The sequence below is a fragment of the Carassius gibelio genome, chromosome B6 (genome assembly GCF_023724105.1).
Source record: "Carassius gibelio isolate Cgi1373 ecotype wild population from Czech Republic chromosome B6, carGib1.2-hapl.c, whole genome shotgun sequence".
NCBI lineage: Eukaryota > Metazoa > Chordata > Actinopteri > Cypriniformes > Cyprinidae > Carassius > Carassius gibelio.
Genome location: NC_068401.1, coordinates 7,787,467 through 7,803,560, shown reverse-complemented (window position 1 = coordinate 7,803,560; position 16,094 = coordinate 7,787,467). Strand labels below are relative to the sequence as shown.

The window sequence follows — 16,094 nt, the reverse complement described above, 5'->3', positions numbered from 1 at the left end:
ATGGATTCATGGTGTACTCGCTTATTATATACATTTTTCTACATTTTGAACACAAACAAAGTTACGGACCGCAGCTCTGATTGGTTATTTTTTACCGGGAGCGATGGAGTTTCTGCAAATGGCAATATGACCACCGGAAGGAGCCAGAGGAGCTTGATTTTTTCACAGATTATCTGTCTCATATTCTACTGTCAGGACATAATGACAGGTTTAATAAATATGTAAAACATATTTTTTTACAAAAGTTCCCCACAGCACCTTTAAAGCACTTTATTGACACACAGAACAGTGACCATGTACAGGCATTTTCAAAACAAAATCCACCACACAAGTAGTAAGATGTTTTTCTCAATATTTAAACACACTGTATTTTGTACACCACTGTGATTGTGATTAGAACACCACACACTGTGAGCAATTTATTTTCCTACTTGCTATGTACAGTTAAATAATAGGAATAACAAAAATCAGTGACTGTGACCAGTTTTGGAAAAAGAAAATGATAGAAATAAAATCTTTTTAGGGGCAAATGAAAGGAATGGAGGATCGACAGGGGATAAAATTGGAGTTTAACATTAATTCAGTGTAAAAAAGAATCATAAACCTCCAAAGCTGTTTGATACAATTCACAATGAGATGCCAGTGATTTTCTTTACATAGAAGTACTGTGATAGCACTGGTATGGACAGTGATGTATCAGATGGTAACATCATGGTACTGTGATATATACAGTAGTACTGAACCATACGCATGTACTATTTACATGTACCCCTTCATACTTTGAAGAATATTAACATGGTACACGTTCATGGCATTTGGACGGGTTTGATAGTGTTTTGTTTTATTTTCACTGTATGTCAGAGTGGCTTTTAAAGCTCAGATACAGAGAGCTGACCATTGTAGCCTCCTCGGGGAGTGACTCCTTCAAGTCTGTCTGCTTCATGCACAGGAGAGTTCCCACCAGTTTGGGGAACTTCACAGTGAACAGCAGGTAGATACATGGGTTTGCAACACTGTTCAAGCTCGCCAGCAACATGAGGATGGTGAAGGTGGCAGCTGAAATATAAGTATATATATACACTGGTTAATTAGTATTTACATTTGATCACATTCTTAATAAATAAATATCCTGAAACATTTCATATTGATTGAGCATAGCTCCAGGTACCATGTATAGGGGACAGTGGGGAGTGTTGAAATAAAGGAGGTGACATCATATACAAATGTGTGTGTGTGCTTAAATAGTTTGTATTAAGCATTTTATAACACAGTTTGATTTGCATTTGGTTTATCTGTATTTTTTAATGAATTATTATTATTATTATTATTATTTAATAGAAACTCAAAGGTCACATCACAATTCCCGATTAAAATACTGTAGCTATATAAATCTTCAAATAATAATAGTAATGAAAAAATATCTGATGACATCTAACTCTTCACTTTTTAATCACTTTCTTTAACCACTATTTTGTATTCTGTTATGTTTGTCAGAAGCATATAGGCGACGATATTAAACAGAAATATTAGTTAACGTGTGTCACCTTGTATCAGCCATATATTTGAGGCGTATCTCAACAGCACATCGTTTTACATTCAGATTAAGATGACATGCAATGTATTAACACCCACAGGTGTTTGTAAGTAGACTTTCTCTTACTCTCGGTCGGAGCTTCGGCGTCCCACACAGACCACAGCTGAACGGTGAAGAACGGAGCCCAGCACACGGTGTAGGCGAGCACGATCACCACCGTCATCTTCGCGGTCTTAATTCGAGACTTGGACACCGACGCCACGTTGCTGGTCCTGGATGAAAGGGGGTGTCCTTCACCACGACCCTGCTGCTGCTGCTGGGTCTTCAGGTACAGGTTGATCTGGAGCGCGCGGCAGATGCGCACCTGGCACACCGTCACGGTCACGATGGGCACCAGAAATATCACCAGTGTCGTCCACGTCACATACGCTTTAGGTCCCCACGGCTGAATAAACTGTGCCCAGCAGTCGTAGACCCCCGGAGCGATCTGAACCCTGGAGAAAATAAACAGCTGCGGGACGCTGAAGACGAAAGACGCGAGCCACGCGACGCACACCGGCAGGTTCCAGCGCGCGCGTCGCCTCCGGAAAGTCACCATGGGGTTACAGATCGCCTGATAACGGTCAACGGTCATCACAACTATCATATATGTGGAGGCGAACATGCCGACGATCTGCAGATACTTGACCAGACGACATACGAGGTCAGGACCGATGAAGCGGTCGGTTATGTCCCACATCAGCTGTGGACACACCTGGAAAAAGGCGACCACCAGGTCCGCCAAGCAGAGATGACTCACAAACACGCGCATCCTGGACATCTGCTGTCTCTTCCTCCACAGAACCAGAAGCAGGCCAAAGTTCAGAGATGATGCGCAAAGAAAGATGACGCTTAGCAGCGCGATCTCAACTTGAGCTAAATGCTCATCCCGGGGTTCATCTCCGGTTGCTCCCATCTCCAAAGTTACATCGCTTAAGTTCAATGTAAGGACAGGCATTTTCTTCCTTTTTCTTGAGTTTTAAACTAGTTCAGGTTAAGTAGGTGCAGTTTTACGCACGAGACTCTCAGTGGTCACGCGTCTGCGTATCTTTTAACATGTGAGTGCGCACGGAGACTACAGGGTTTATATGTTGCTCTGGTGGACGTGGGAGGGTCTTTCATTCACAAACAGTACTCAAGATCACAATATGGCACTCAGCGATCCATATGCTCAAAAGATGGATTACGTTAAAGACATTATTAACCTTTTGGCAATTTTTCTTAATAAATATTTACTCTGGATCTTCCTGATATAAATTATTTATAAATGTAGCCAACATAAGATCTCTCAATTTAATTACTTGTGGCTAAACCCAATCAGGTGCACAATTGATGATTTGGAAGTCATATGAATTAAAGGAATAGTTCATCCCAAAATGAACATTTATTTAGAATTTACTCACCCTCAGGCCATCCAAGACTTTTATATTATTTGGATAGTTCAACCAAAAGTTGTATATATAAAATCAACAATATTGAACCAAACATTAATTCTATAGACAGAAAAAAAATTATAATACTCACACACATGGAAACATTCTTTAAAATACCTTTTACGTTCCACAAAATAAATAAATACAAGTTTAAAATGACATAAGGGTGAGTAAAAACGGACAAGAATTTTCTTTTTTGGGTGAGCTATCCCTTTAAACTTGACACCTTTACATTGAATTACTCTTAAAAAGCTGGACTGTATAAAAACAATCAATGCAAAAATGATGACAACTTACCCCCAATGTGAAACGCTTATCATAATATGTAATTCACTAACATATCAAAAGCAATATGTAATCTTTGTACATAAAGCAAGACAGCACGACACTGTATGAATTGGTGTGGGTTCATTTATTTCAAAGTAAACACCTGGAGAGCTGGTTGCATAACCTTCTAAAAACTATGAACTATTGACAAAAGCAACACAAATTTCCTCGTAATGAAACCATGGCTACAGCTTCATATGAGAAGTCTTCTCTGCAAGAGAGCTAAATTACTCCCTTCACTATAATAATTACACCATTCTTCTGAAAGGGCAAAATCCCACATCAAATCAACAAAAAACAAAATGAACTTTGCATCATTGTGTCATTCATTTTAGATGCATCCTTGTTCAAACCAATTATGTTAATGAATGAATATGATATTTTGTCAAACTAAATCCCCATTTATAAAAATAAAAAAAGATAAGGAAATTCATGATTAATTTATAAAGAAAACTTTTTAGAGAGTGTTTATGATGCTCACGGTTTTATGATGCTCCATGTTTCTCATGTTAACTATGTTATGCATTCAAAATCTGAAAATGTGCACTTTGATGCTCCAAGACATTTTCTGCACCCTGAAAAGCATCTAAATAAATCATAGGCAATACAAAATCCCAAGATAGCAACCACAGATAGATCTAAACCTTTGGTTGCATTTTATCTGCAAAGGCATAGGACCAAATGATTTATACCACTGCCCTGATGGTTCTTTCTCACACTATCCACTGACACTATGGAGGTACAACTTCTGTACACAGACTCATAATGCATTATATTGTACAAGCATGCAGAGACATAAGCACGTTCTCTTATCTGAAATCAGGATGTGCTGAGGGTGGCCAGGACTTCCTCCTTGCTCATCTGACAGTGGCTCTTCTTCCACGTGTCCCTTAGCTCCTGAAGGATGGTGCCAATCTCTTTACCCGAGGTAAAACCCAGTTTGCGTAGGTCATGCCCACTCACTGGGAAGCGCGGGATGGACCACCTGCTCAGTTCATCTAAGAGCTTCTTTTCCCCCTGATATTTTAGCAGCTCCAAGACTTTACTCTGGGACTCCGGCTCTCTAGACTTCAATGAAAAAAAAGAAAGAAAAAAAAAGAAAATTGTATTTAAATATTATATTACGGTGTTGTTATTGTTAATTAAAAACATTTCAAAGTGTTCTCTATAAATCTGAAACAAATAAAAAAACACAATATAAAGAAAATATAGTATTAAATATATAGAAAAATGTATAATAGAAATGTTGCATTTAAAGTCTACTAAACTAAAGTTCAGAAGTTCTAAAAAGAACTTTAACTACTAAATTTTAAATAATTATATTTATAAACAATCTAATGACAAACATACATAAAATGACTAATATTTAAATAAAAAAATGTTAACAGAAAATACAAAAACAAAAGCTTTATCAAAATATTAATAAATAGTACATAAATAAAACTAAATAACTTATTTAGTTTTAATTTTTTCATTTAGGAATTAAATTTGAATGATTATGGGGATAAAGTGGGTCATGTTTGTGTGTGTGTGTGTGTGTGTGTCAAAATGTTTTAAACGAAATTCAATCAATTTAAACTAAAATGTTTTCAATTTATTTAATTTTACGTACAACTGATGTAATGACATTTGTGAACTATATTAGAGCAGAAGGAAATGCACATACATCAATGATGAAATCAGTGTATGGTTTCATGTCGTCACGTTCGTCCTGTTCCTTTACGAGATCTCGTCTGTATTTGACCAGGAAGAGGCCCAAGTTTTTCTCCTCTCTGGATAGTTTCAGTCGCAGATCTAGTTTCTCCACATCATCCTGTCTTCGGAACAGAGCAGCCAGGATAGTCATGGGTTTAGGAGAGCAGTCATGAGCCTTCTGCCAGGTCTGCTTCATCTCCTCAACATTGCCATCTGCTGGAAGACCTGTAGGAAAATAAACAGCAAGTCTGAACATCTATAATAACAAATATTATGATACATCAACAGTACATTCATAATAAATAAATAAATAAATAAAAATTGTATTGTGAAAAAAAAAAAGTGCAACCCCCCACATCTCCAGAAATTTTCATTACCATGTTTATGCCCCGCAAAATATCAAAGTTAACTTTAATTCAGACATTTAAAGCATGTTCATCATAGAAAACTGCCCATATGAATTGCATTTTTAAATGCATTTAGAATAATACATTTGGATGGGGATAAAAATAGTGACAGGTAATTGTACAGTGTATGTTTCTATTTTCAGCCACAGTTCCTTACAAATATTTGTATCACTATGTTTTGTTTCTCACCAGTATACTGGGCAAGACCCAACTCATAGACAAGCTCCAGCAGGTGATCAGCATGGTCTCCAACCAGCATCTTCTTCAGCTCCACCCAGATCCTCTCACCTGAGATTCCTGCCAATCCTCTGGCATTCTCTCTTATTGCCTCCAGAGTCTCGGGTTCATGTTGCCCAGGCTCAGTTGCCACCCGCCCGTAAAATCTATAGAGCAATCAGACAGATAAAAAATAAGATAACCTACCCAGGCCATTTATATGCTATACAGTGGCTAAAGTTATTTAAAATTTAAAGGATAACTTATTCAACCCTTATATAATTTCAAAGGCATATATCCAGTAGTACACAATTACCTGAAATATCTCAGAATTCGAAGGTAGTCCTCTTGGATCCGTAGTGAGGCGCTGCCGACAAACCTTACTTTCCTGTTCTTGAGGTCCTCATACCCTTGGAAATAATCATAGAGAGTTCCATCTAGCCCTGTGAAAAACATAGTATAGGACAAATCAAATATACAAAAATGTTAATGATTCAAAATCCAAGTCTACAACAAATCGATGAGAAATGCAAAGCAAATGCAGGTGAAATATTTTACCAAGAAACATGGAGTTGATGGTGAGATCTCTGCGCTCTGCATCCTTCTGCCAGTCAGTGGTAAACTCCATCTCTGCATGCCGCCCATCGGTCTGTACATCCACTCGCAAAGTGGTCACTTCAAAGTTCTCATCATGAAGCTATGTATAATGTATAAATCAGCAATGTTGATATTATGTGGATAAATGTCACCAATCAAAACAGTTAACCTAAACCCACTGCAGGACTTTAAAAATATGGGTTAGAGGTTTGGAAACTTTGGAGAAAATTTTTCCATATTATTATATATTAAAAAAAAAAAAACGTATGCTTCACCTTACCCTGGCCGTAATGGTCCCATGTCTCTCTCCTTTGTTGTTAATCATCCTGACTCCTGCTGCCTGGAACATGCTCTTCATTTGCTCTGGAGTGGCTGTGGTGGCAAAATCCACATCTTCAGGCCGTTTTCCTGACAGAAGGTCGCGCACTGCCCCTCCTGCAATCCTCAGCTCAAACTGGTTCTTTTCAAACATTTCTATTTGTCATAAAAAATAAAATAAAATAATTCACAATTCATACATGTTCCTTGGTAGTACAAAGTAAATTGCATGGTACACTAAAATGTTAATCATTCAAAAGTTTGGACAAGTTTACACAACTTAATGTACATAATAAAATGTAAAATAAATGTATATGCATTTGTTATTTCATAGTTTTTGGTGACTCTACTGTTATTCTAAAATATGAAAATGCTAATAACAAAGAATGAGTAAGTGTGTCCAAACTTCTCAATGGCACTGTATATCAAAATGGTATATCTTACCAGCCAGAACAAGCAGTCCGTCAGTAAACAATGACTCAAACTCTTTAGTCTTCAGTTGCATTTCGACTAATGATCTGTAACTCCACGTGAGATGATGAACTCGGTAACGTTAGATAAACGAGGGGCGGAGAAATAATTTAGCCCATATCTGTGTGAACCTTTTAAAGACAATAAAGTCAGTGTAAATTTCACGTCATATAAATCATGCTGAAGTTAGAAGTAGCAAATGACTTGAAGTGTCTCTTCGAGGCTAGTTCTTAGTGATAAACACATAACGTTACATTACCAAAGAGAACACTGTAGTTTCAATTGGTCACAGTTGGAGTTACAAAAACAAACATCATATGTGACAAAAAAAGAAAGAAAAAAAAGTTATGTTTAGGAAAAAAACTTTTACAACACATCGGTAGTTTTACCCACGTTGTGCGCCACTATGACAAACATTCACAGAAGGGGCGTGGTCAAGCTACACAGAGCTTCCGGGATAGCTACGTAATGACTTAAACAACCAATGAAAATTGTTTATTTACTTTCGCAGGCTGCCTCCCACGCAGCATGCTGGAGTTGAAACATTTATTTATTTATTTATTTGGGCTGTATATTAAATTGGGCTTTAATGCTTTTCATTAAACTAAATTTGTTTCGTATTTATGCTGATACAACTGTGATATGTTGAATATGTTTTATGTGTAAAATGTCAGCTATTAAAGCGATTCGCTTTCGTCCTCATCAATAAAATCCTAATTATGTTATCGGTTCAATGACACAGAATGTGATAGGGTTCAATGTTTCATCTAAAAGATCCGACTAAAAAGAGTGATTAGTTCATGAATTGTAAGTTGCCGGTTAATTCAATCAGACAGTAAACCAGCCGTAAAGGAATATGTGAGTAGTATGATAATAAAAAGCATTATCTCTCTGATTGCATCAAGTCCTAAATATTCAAACGTATCGGTTTGTCTACATTTAAAGTTACCGCCCATTTAAAGCCGAAGCGCATCGCGAGAGTGAGGAAGTGGCAGACTGTGGCATACATGCATTGAGCAGTTGCTGGCATCCGGTTAGTTTGATTTAATGGCTAAAGTGGAGATCGCCCCTTTGAGAAGCTGGGAAGATTTCTACCCAGGCTCAGAGCGCTTCGCCAAACCCGACACACGAGATCTGGCGAAATGGAACAACAGAGTGGTCAGCAACCTGCTGTACTATCAAACAAACTATCTGGTGTTGGCTATCATCGTATTCCTGATCGTAGGGTAAGTCCAGTAACTTAGTCTCTGTCTTCTTGGTGAACGTGAAAATGCATGCACAATATGGGATTTAAGTTAACTGTAAACAGAATATTCATATAGTATTAGTAGTTTGTTGTGACCACGTCAACACCAACATCCCATTACAGAGAGTATCGCGAGAAGTAATGTCTGTTCAAATGAAATACCCTGTAAAGTCAGCTTTAAATGCACTGTAAATAAAGTCATAATCCACGTAAATGTTTTTAAGCACGGTACTATCATACTATCACACTTAAAAAAATAAAAAAATAAAAAAATATATATATATATTTTTATTGGATACGTATCAGCAAATTTCAGTACCTTATATTATCATTTGACATCATAATTGTAACTTGTTTTCAGCAGCACTGTACTTTTGTAAGATAATTTCATGTTGCACTCAAGAAAATAAGCTGTTCTAATGAGAAGTTTTTGTCCTGTACAATTTAGAACATGAGGTAATTCTCCGCTAAATATAGAGGATAGTTAGCCTAGTTGATCTGGGTACACATAGTCGTGTTGGTATGTGGGCAGCTGTGTTTGTAAAACGAAAGCCAGTTTAATTTCTGGGAGATTATGGTTTGGCACTAATATTAAAACTAGTTGCTAAGACTGAACAATATTTAAGGGAGTAATCACATGACACTGACAGCGCATGAGCAAAGGGTACGAGAGCAGTATTTAGTCGTGTAATCACAGGCATAAACTGCATGTCAAGATTATTATTTAACTGTCAAGTTGATTCAGTTTTATAATAACCAACATGGAAAATAAATCCTTTTGTCAAAAAATATTTTTGCGTTTACACTTTATAACCATTAGATGTCACTATTGAAGCTTGTATTCTCATAAGCTTAGAAAGCTGAGGCTGTGATCTAAAACAATTTCAAGTGAGCTTAAGGGGGTATTTAATGTGTACACCGATTGTCATTGATTGAAGTATAAAAATTAAAATGTATTTAAGACACAAATGTAGTAAAATCACTGATTTTGTCTAGAATAACATCCTGTCACCATCTAATTCTCTGTCCGCAGGTTCTTATACCCTGTGAGCATGTTCACGGGTGCAGCAGTGGTCGCTTCTGTCTTCATTGGCTCTGTATGGGCAGGGGAGAACAAGGCGATCATCAAAAAATTCAAGAAGGAGAACCCTGCTCTGTTTGTGTTCTTGGTGCTGGTTGTGAGCTACTTCCTCATGTCCCTCTTCGGTGGAGTTATGGTGCTCCTGCTTGGAATCAAGCTGCCTCTTCTCTGTAAGTTTCTTAAGAAAATTGTCTTCATTATCATAAATCTAAAAATGAAATGAGACCTGTTTTCATAAGATGGAAATCTTTTAGATGGAATACAGTGCTACTCTTTGTGGCATGCAGGAAAACAAATGCAAAGCAGCAGTTTATTAAATCCATGATGAAGCATCTGAAAGCTTAAAGTGCTTTCATTTTGTGTTTCAGTGATCTTTGCACATGCATCGCTTCGCCTACGGAACATGAAAAACAAACTGGAGAATAAGATGGAGAGCGCCGGACTCAAGAAAACACCCATGGGAATCATACTTGAAGCACTGGGTCAACAAGAAGAGAACCTCAATAAAATACAAGATTTTCTAGAGAGCAAACTCAAGGAGTGAACCTTTACTGAGCTTCTCTCCTGTACAAGAAGGATCTGCTTTCATCTGGCACAGTTTCAGAAAACTACTCCGTTTAATCCAACATCTTTAATTGGCAAAACAAAAAGTATTTTTCTTAGTGTGTTTTTTCTATTATGGAATGAAATGATTGTATTGAAAATAAGTGTTTTATAATGTTTATTTACATCTCAGGTCAAATGTAAGAGGATGCAATTCAAAACGTCTTCCAAAGATTTCACTATGGCCTGTAGGCAAATGTGTCGTGTGCATATTTCAATTGATAGTGTTTTTCTCTCCCAAAATACATTTCTTTATGTATTAAGACAATGCATAATATAACATGGGAAGATGTCATCAGGTTTAGAGATCTTCAGATGTTCTGCAGTGTGATAACTGGAATTCTGTGGCAACTTGAAACTCTTGTGGTACTGATAATGAACTGTATTACTTTGTAGAAGATCGTTTACTTCTGTTTGTTGTTGATGATGTGCATTGTTCATTGATTCATTTTATCACACTGCTGATGCAGCTGTGTTGTAAAAGCAATAAGCAATCCGAGTACTGAATTACAGTGATTTTACCATAGGAAAGGGGATTTTTAGATACTCCGTTTTTCACATCTAACATCATCCCTTACCTTTGGTTAATTATTTTAATGCGTAGAATTTCATGGCTTATTGCTCTCGTCATCCATGAGGTAAAAACTCAATTTCCTGTGATGCTTTAAACCTTGTTTTGCACAATTAAGTTGTATTCTTTGAATGTGCTTTTTGTGTTACAAACCAGTGTGTTTATGAAGTAGGACAAATATAACCAATATGTTTTCAACATCATGTGGCATAAGGGACTGACAAGTAAAATAACTGAACGTGAATAACATCAGGAGCTTCACACATTCAACAGATCTTAAATCTATGCAAAATGTGTTAATAAAGTCACATTTTGGTACCATCGTGTGTTTTATTTTAATCAAATATTGATTTAGAAATCAAATTAATCGCACTCAGCAGTTTTTTCATGTTGTGTGGGTCAACGTGTCGTCTTGTAGCTTGAATGCAGCAGCATCATGTGAAAGTCGTTTTAAAAATGCCATATTCACAATCAGACATGATTCATTTATTCCACAATCAAAGGCTTTGAAAACACTGAGTTTACAGAGATAAAGCAACTAGTAGTCAGTCAGTTGATCTCAGCATGTTGACCCAACCTGATCCATGTCAAATAAATCAATCTTAGGCTGCTGATATGATTCTACATCCCTCATTAAGTGTACATGACTTGAAACATGTCTTCCAAGAGTATTCACTTCTTTGTGTAAAACCTTTTTAAAGAGGAACAAATGAACAGAGTGGACCAAGCAATGCATGTGACGGAGCAGTTCTTTAGAACAGTTTCCAACAGCTGACTCTCGTTACAAACTCACTGAACGACTGAACTTGTAGCAAAAAAACGAGTCTTTAAAATGTATGAGGAAGTACGGCTTTAAATGTAGTTTATTCCCAAATATAATCCACATTCTGTCCCTCTCTCTCATTTTATACAATAGATTACAGGGTGTTTGAGAGCAGCTCACATCTGTGCAAACTTACCTGCATTAAATCATGCTTAGTCCCTTCATTTCTGAACCTGCTGAATCAGCAACTTCACTATCATGTGTTTACACTTAAAAACAGATGCAAATCAAAGCTCTTTGATTTCTACAATGCTGAGCAAATAGCTCATGAGGACTATGATAAATGTAAGTGGATAACTATCAATTAAGCACACACATTTTTTTTTTTTTTTGCACAATGATTGAGTTCAACAGTCATTTATAACAAATCTCCTAAGGCACCTACAGGGGATTTATGATGGAAGTCAGAAACTACCCTCCCCATCTCTAAAGGTTAAACATGACCTCATGTCTAATGACCTTCAGCTGCATAAGGTGACCATTGTTGCATACGTTTACACTGCCATGAAATCATTCTCTTAAAGGGTTAGTTCAGCAAAAAAATAAAATCAAACCATAAATCATTACCCCCTGAAGTCATCCTAGGTGTATATGACTTTCTTCTTTCAGACAAATTCAGTTGGAGCTATTTTAAAAATTGTCTTTGATCTTTCAAGCTGTTTGACGAAACTTGAATATGCGGGTGTTAAGACTCCATCGGTTCATGAGGTTTATTAACAGTTAATCCATTAAAAAAAAAACAGCTCTGGGGGGTGAACAAAGGCCTCGTGCAGCAAATCGATGCGTTAGTGTCAAAAAATGTAATAATGACTTGAATCTAGTTTGCACTCACAGTTGTAAATGAAGCAGTCACGGAGAATGAGGTATGAGGTCAGCGCTGTGCATGAGCTGCTCAGAAGTGATGCACACAAAACGCAGCAGAGATACAAACAAAACAATAGTCACTAAATAGAAGTACAAAACAAGGAATAGAAGAATATCAGATTTTCAAACATTGTAATATGGAATATGACCTTTATATTAAACTTGATTCAAATGGATTTATGAAGTGCAACACCCACTAAGTTGCATCAAATGGCTTGCAAGATCAAAGACCATTTTTAAAATAACTGAAATTGTCTGAAAAAGAAAGCCATATACACCTAGGAGGTTGAGTAATCTACGGCTTAACTTTCTAACTAACTCTTTAAGTCACTAAGGTAGTGGAATAATAGAGTGAGTTTTGACAACACAGAAGATGCAGAAAGTCTGAAGTGTGTAACTGTCAAAAGTAAAAGGTTGTGAAGTACAAAATGTCTTGAATCAAGTGATTTTAGGGTAAGCAATTGAGGCATTGTACATGCACATTTATGCACTGACATTTTGTTTTGAAAAATTTGGTAAATAAATCCCCACATATTTACAGATGATTATATTACAATAATAGTGTGTCTATATACTGTGAAGCTTAAGTAGGGTGTATAACCACAAACCCACTTGACAACTGTGTGTGTGTTTATGAAGGACTAATAGATGGCCATTGTTTGCATGGGTTTGGAGTCAGCTGCGGATGGCCTGGCTGATGTCTTTGTACAGCTGGTGGCTACAAGAGCAAGGGGAGGTTAGACAGAGGGGCACAGCTGCAGCACAAACATCCCAGAAGCAGTGGAGGGCGTAGGGCGGACGGCCCCGGGCCACAGTTCATCAGAACAAAGCCTCTGTATATCACTCATTCTCAGAGCCAAGAGAAGAGGCCAATGTGAGAGGAGAGCAATCGCTTCAAAAGCTGCAGGGTGAATGCCATAAAGATATACAGCACTAAAATCAAAATGAAAAAAAAAATTGCTTGACCCATTCAAATGTTTTGCATTTTGAAATCATTCTCATGATTAAAACTTATTCCCCATTTCAATTTGGGAAAAAAAAGTCACATTACTGCAATATAATAATGCAACTCATCAAATGAGGCATGAATGGAGTACAAAAAAAAAAAAAACTTTTTAAGGGTTTAATATTTTATTACATATATATATTCTATGAATGATTAATTCATGATCATTTTATGTAGGGGTGCTCCGATCACGATCGGCCGATCGTTAATGCGCATTTCGTCAGTAAAGCCGGTTCTCTAATCAGCTGGTTAATTGCATCAGGTGCGTGATTTCACATAGAGCAGCTGTTACTACACGGAGCCGTTGTTAATAGAGAAGATGCACCAAAAAACGCTGAAAATGAAGTGGATTTGCGCATCTAATCTATTAACAACGGCTCTGTGTAGTAACAGCTGCTCTATGTGAAATCACCCACCTGATTGAATTAACCGTTGATTAGAAAACCGGCTTTACTGACGAGATGCGCATAACGATCGGCCGATCGTGATCGGAGCACCCCTAATTTTATGTAAAAAAAATTATGCACAAATTTTCTTTACTGCTATGATTTTTTTCCACCAGTCTATTTTGGATTGAAATATAGTCTTACAGTAAATTTATTTTGTATTGCATATTTTTGAAAATATTTTATGACTGGCTTAGAGTTTATAGGTGAGAGGTCACAATACCTTTTTTATTTTTTCACAGGACCCAATCAAAATATATTGGGACTATAATACCCCCTTTCAGTGTATTTTAAATGTCACTTACTTTTTCTAATCATCATTTCAAGTGCAGACATAAATACATAAAAGATTTTTATTTATCAAAGGTGTAGCATTAAAGCCAGCCAGGAAGCCACATGATGTGTAGTGAGCTCATTCTGTACACAGATGACAGATTGCTTATCTTAAGGGGAGTGGCTCATGTGCTCTTAGCTGGAGTTTTAAAACTTGTTTTTCTGGTTTCATACTGTACTCCACATATGATGACAAGCTGCTTGTTCTCATGAGATTTCTGAAGTGACAAAAAACTGAGTGTATAACTTTAACACAAGTTATGTTTTTGTATGTGAGAACTTTAATTCAATATTTCAGCTACTAATAGACAAATATACAATGAATCACTTATTGAAAGTCATATTTATAGTCCTAATTGTAGTTTACGGTCATGCTTAGTCAAGCTTGCCACTTCCTTATTGCATCCCGGTGGTTTTTCCTTATGAAGCCATTAGAAAGTTATATTTCTGATCATAAAAATTGAAAACATTTATGCTTGATTCGGATAAAATACAAAGACAATGCATGTTGGTTTTCTATTTTAATTCCAATGAATTTTTTGACAAATTACTAAGAACCAGCTTGAGAAATCCAAACTATATATTATATATTCTTTAAAAACAAATCTTTCAAAATGATGAAAACCGATCTCTCTAAAAGATGAAAAATGTATCAAATGTTTTTACAGTATTTACAAACATATACAGTTCCCTTCTAAAGAGAAAGAGAAATGCTGTGCACTCGGTCACGGTTTCCAATCTTTCAGAGTGAGCAAAGTCCATTTAGAGTATAAAAGTGCAGTAAATGGCCATAATTATTGTACCTGGATAATTGTTAGTGACCGTATAAAATCAATTATACTCCCCTACAGTCATGTTTCAACAATTAGAGTTGTTGCAGTCTGTTTTAACAGGATAAGAAAAGAAAATTAATACTTGGCACTGACTGATGCAAAGTAACATGTTGATAGACATGATTCACTAGTACAGAAACACTGTTTGTGACTGGTACAAATGTTAGCTGTGCACGAATAAAAAAACAGCACCGCTGGTTCTGAACCTAATTAAAATGGTCCCAGTACAAAGCCAGAAAGGATGGATACTTGTTATTGTGAATGCATTAAAATTGAACCTGATGACTGAGAAAATACTATATGAAAAGAATGTTGTTGCACCATCACAATCCAAGTATTTGACTTCCAAACACACAAAAACACTGTAAAAATGTTTGTTGAGATCAGCACAAACAACTAAATCCAAGTGTGAAAAAGCATGGGGAATATTTTGATGAGGGTTTTGCACATGAGAAAAATCTGGTTTCAATCCTTCATATAATCGCTTGTGCCTGATGAAATATTAATGTTGCAATATCCTTCAATCTCTCAGTGTGTATTGGGGCGATGTATCCAGTTCATTTTGACTACAGCATCAAAAGTTTCACCCAAAGTTTCCACAGCAGCTGTGTCTTGAAGACGAAGTGCTATCCCATAGGTTTTTACACAAAGAGAATGCATTGTCCATTCTCGAGTCGCTTAGCAGGATCTACTTCACACGCATGTTTTAGGCTCTCGTCCGGCAGCATTCCTACCTTTGGAACGTAACAAATGGGATGAGAACAGAAGGCGGCGGCACATGAGAGTGAACAGTTTCTCACACTCTCTACACTATCGTTCCAGGTTTGGAGTTCTCATGCCAACACAGTGTCTGCTGGTCTTCAGAGTCAAAACTGCTGTCCATTGGGCTGCTCGTGTGTGAATCATGGTGGTTCACGTCTATGTAGGTTCTGCAAATAGAGAAGAGAGTAAAATGTTTTGAAAATTAAAAAAACAAACGTGGATTTTAAACCCCAGTAGCACATAGCATTCCAGATATACTAAAAGCCAGAGTCACGGTCAATAGTTTTGCAAAGAAACAGAATGTTACAAAAATAACTCCTTGTGCAGCTGGTTTTGCAGCATTGTGTACCAAGGAATTCAGTATATCTGGTCAAGAAACAAGCCTGGTTTCCATATTAATGCTTTTTGATTAATCCGTTTAAACATGTTCATCACAGATTTGAAGGAGATTGAGTGAGACACAACATCACTGTACAGTGTTAAACATTC

The 16,094-nt window shown here is 36.8% G+C and overlaps 4 protein-coding genes across 10 annotated transcripts in view; 1 reads left to right on the top strand and 3 right to left on the bottom strand.

The window, feature by feature from the left end:
* Positions 1-259: 259 nt before the first annotated feature.
* Positions 260-3,264, bottom strand: avpr2b.1 (arginine vasopressin receptor 2b, tandem duplicate, 1). Its single transcript, XM_052559543.1, has 2 exons — positions 1,661-3,264; positions 260-1,056 (listed from the first exon to the last, which is right to left on the bottom strand). Exons 1-2 carry the CDS (start codon positions 2,529-2,531, stop codon positions 848-850), a joined length of 1,080 nt encoding a protein of 359 aa, XP_052415503.1. The 5' UTR covers positions 2,532-3,264; the 3' UTR covers positions 260-847.
* A 135-nt stretch (positions 3,265-3,399) lies between these two features.
* On the bottom strand, positions 3,400-7,496 carry trnt1 (tRNA nucleotidyl transferase, CCA-adding, 1). Of its 2 annotated transcripts, none has more exons than XM_052559542.1 (8): positions 7,431-7,496; positions 7,011-7,168; positions 6,529-6,722; positions 6,210-6,348; positions 5,968-6,094; positions 5,625-5,818; positions 5,000-5,253; positions 3,400-4,401 (listed from the first exon to the last, which is right to left on the bottom strand). In XM_052559542.1, exons 2-8 carry the CDS (start codon positions 7,069-7,071, stop codon positions 4,153-4,155), a joined length of 1,218 nt encoding a protein of 405 aa, XP_052415502.1. In that variant the 5' UTR covers positions 7,072-7,168; positions 7,431-7,496; the 3' UTR covers positions 3,400-4,152. The 2 variants fall into 2 exon arrangements, with proteins under 2 accessions (XP_052415502.1, XP_052415501.1); XM_052559541.1 differs by having other exon boundaries at positions 7,297-7,464.
* A 505-nt stretch (positions 7,497-8,001) lies between these two features.
* Positions 8,002-10,856, top strand: arl6ip5a (ADP-ribosylation factor-like 6 interacting protein 5a). The gene is made up of 3 exons (XM_052559544.1): positions 8,002-8,263; positions 9,317-9,534; positions 9,733-10,856. Exons 1-3 carry the CDS (start codon positions 8,085-8,087, stop codon positions 9,906-9,908), a joined length of 573 nt encoding a protein of 190 aa, XP_052415504.1. The 5' UTR covers positions 8,002-8,084; the 3' UTR covers positions 9,909-10,856.
* A 3,662-nt stretch (positions 10,857-14,518) lies between these two features.
* Positions 14,519-16,094, bottom strand: part of frmd4ba (FERM domain containing 4Ba) — a 47,306-nt gene continuing 45,730 nt past the window's right edge. For all 6 annotated transcript variants that reach the window (XM_052559431.1, XM_052559427.1, XM_052559426.1 and 3 more), the window contains one exon: positions 14,519-15,772. Coding sequence is in view for 1 of the 6 variants with exons in the window: in XM_052559430.1 (XP_052415390.1) it covers positions 15,649-15,772 (124 nt within the window). In the remaining 5 variants the exon portion in view is untranslated. The remainder of the gene's footprint in view (positions 15,773-16,094) is intronic.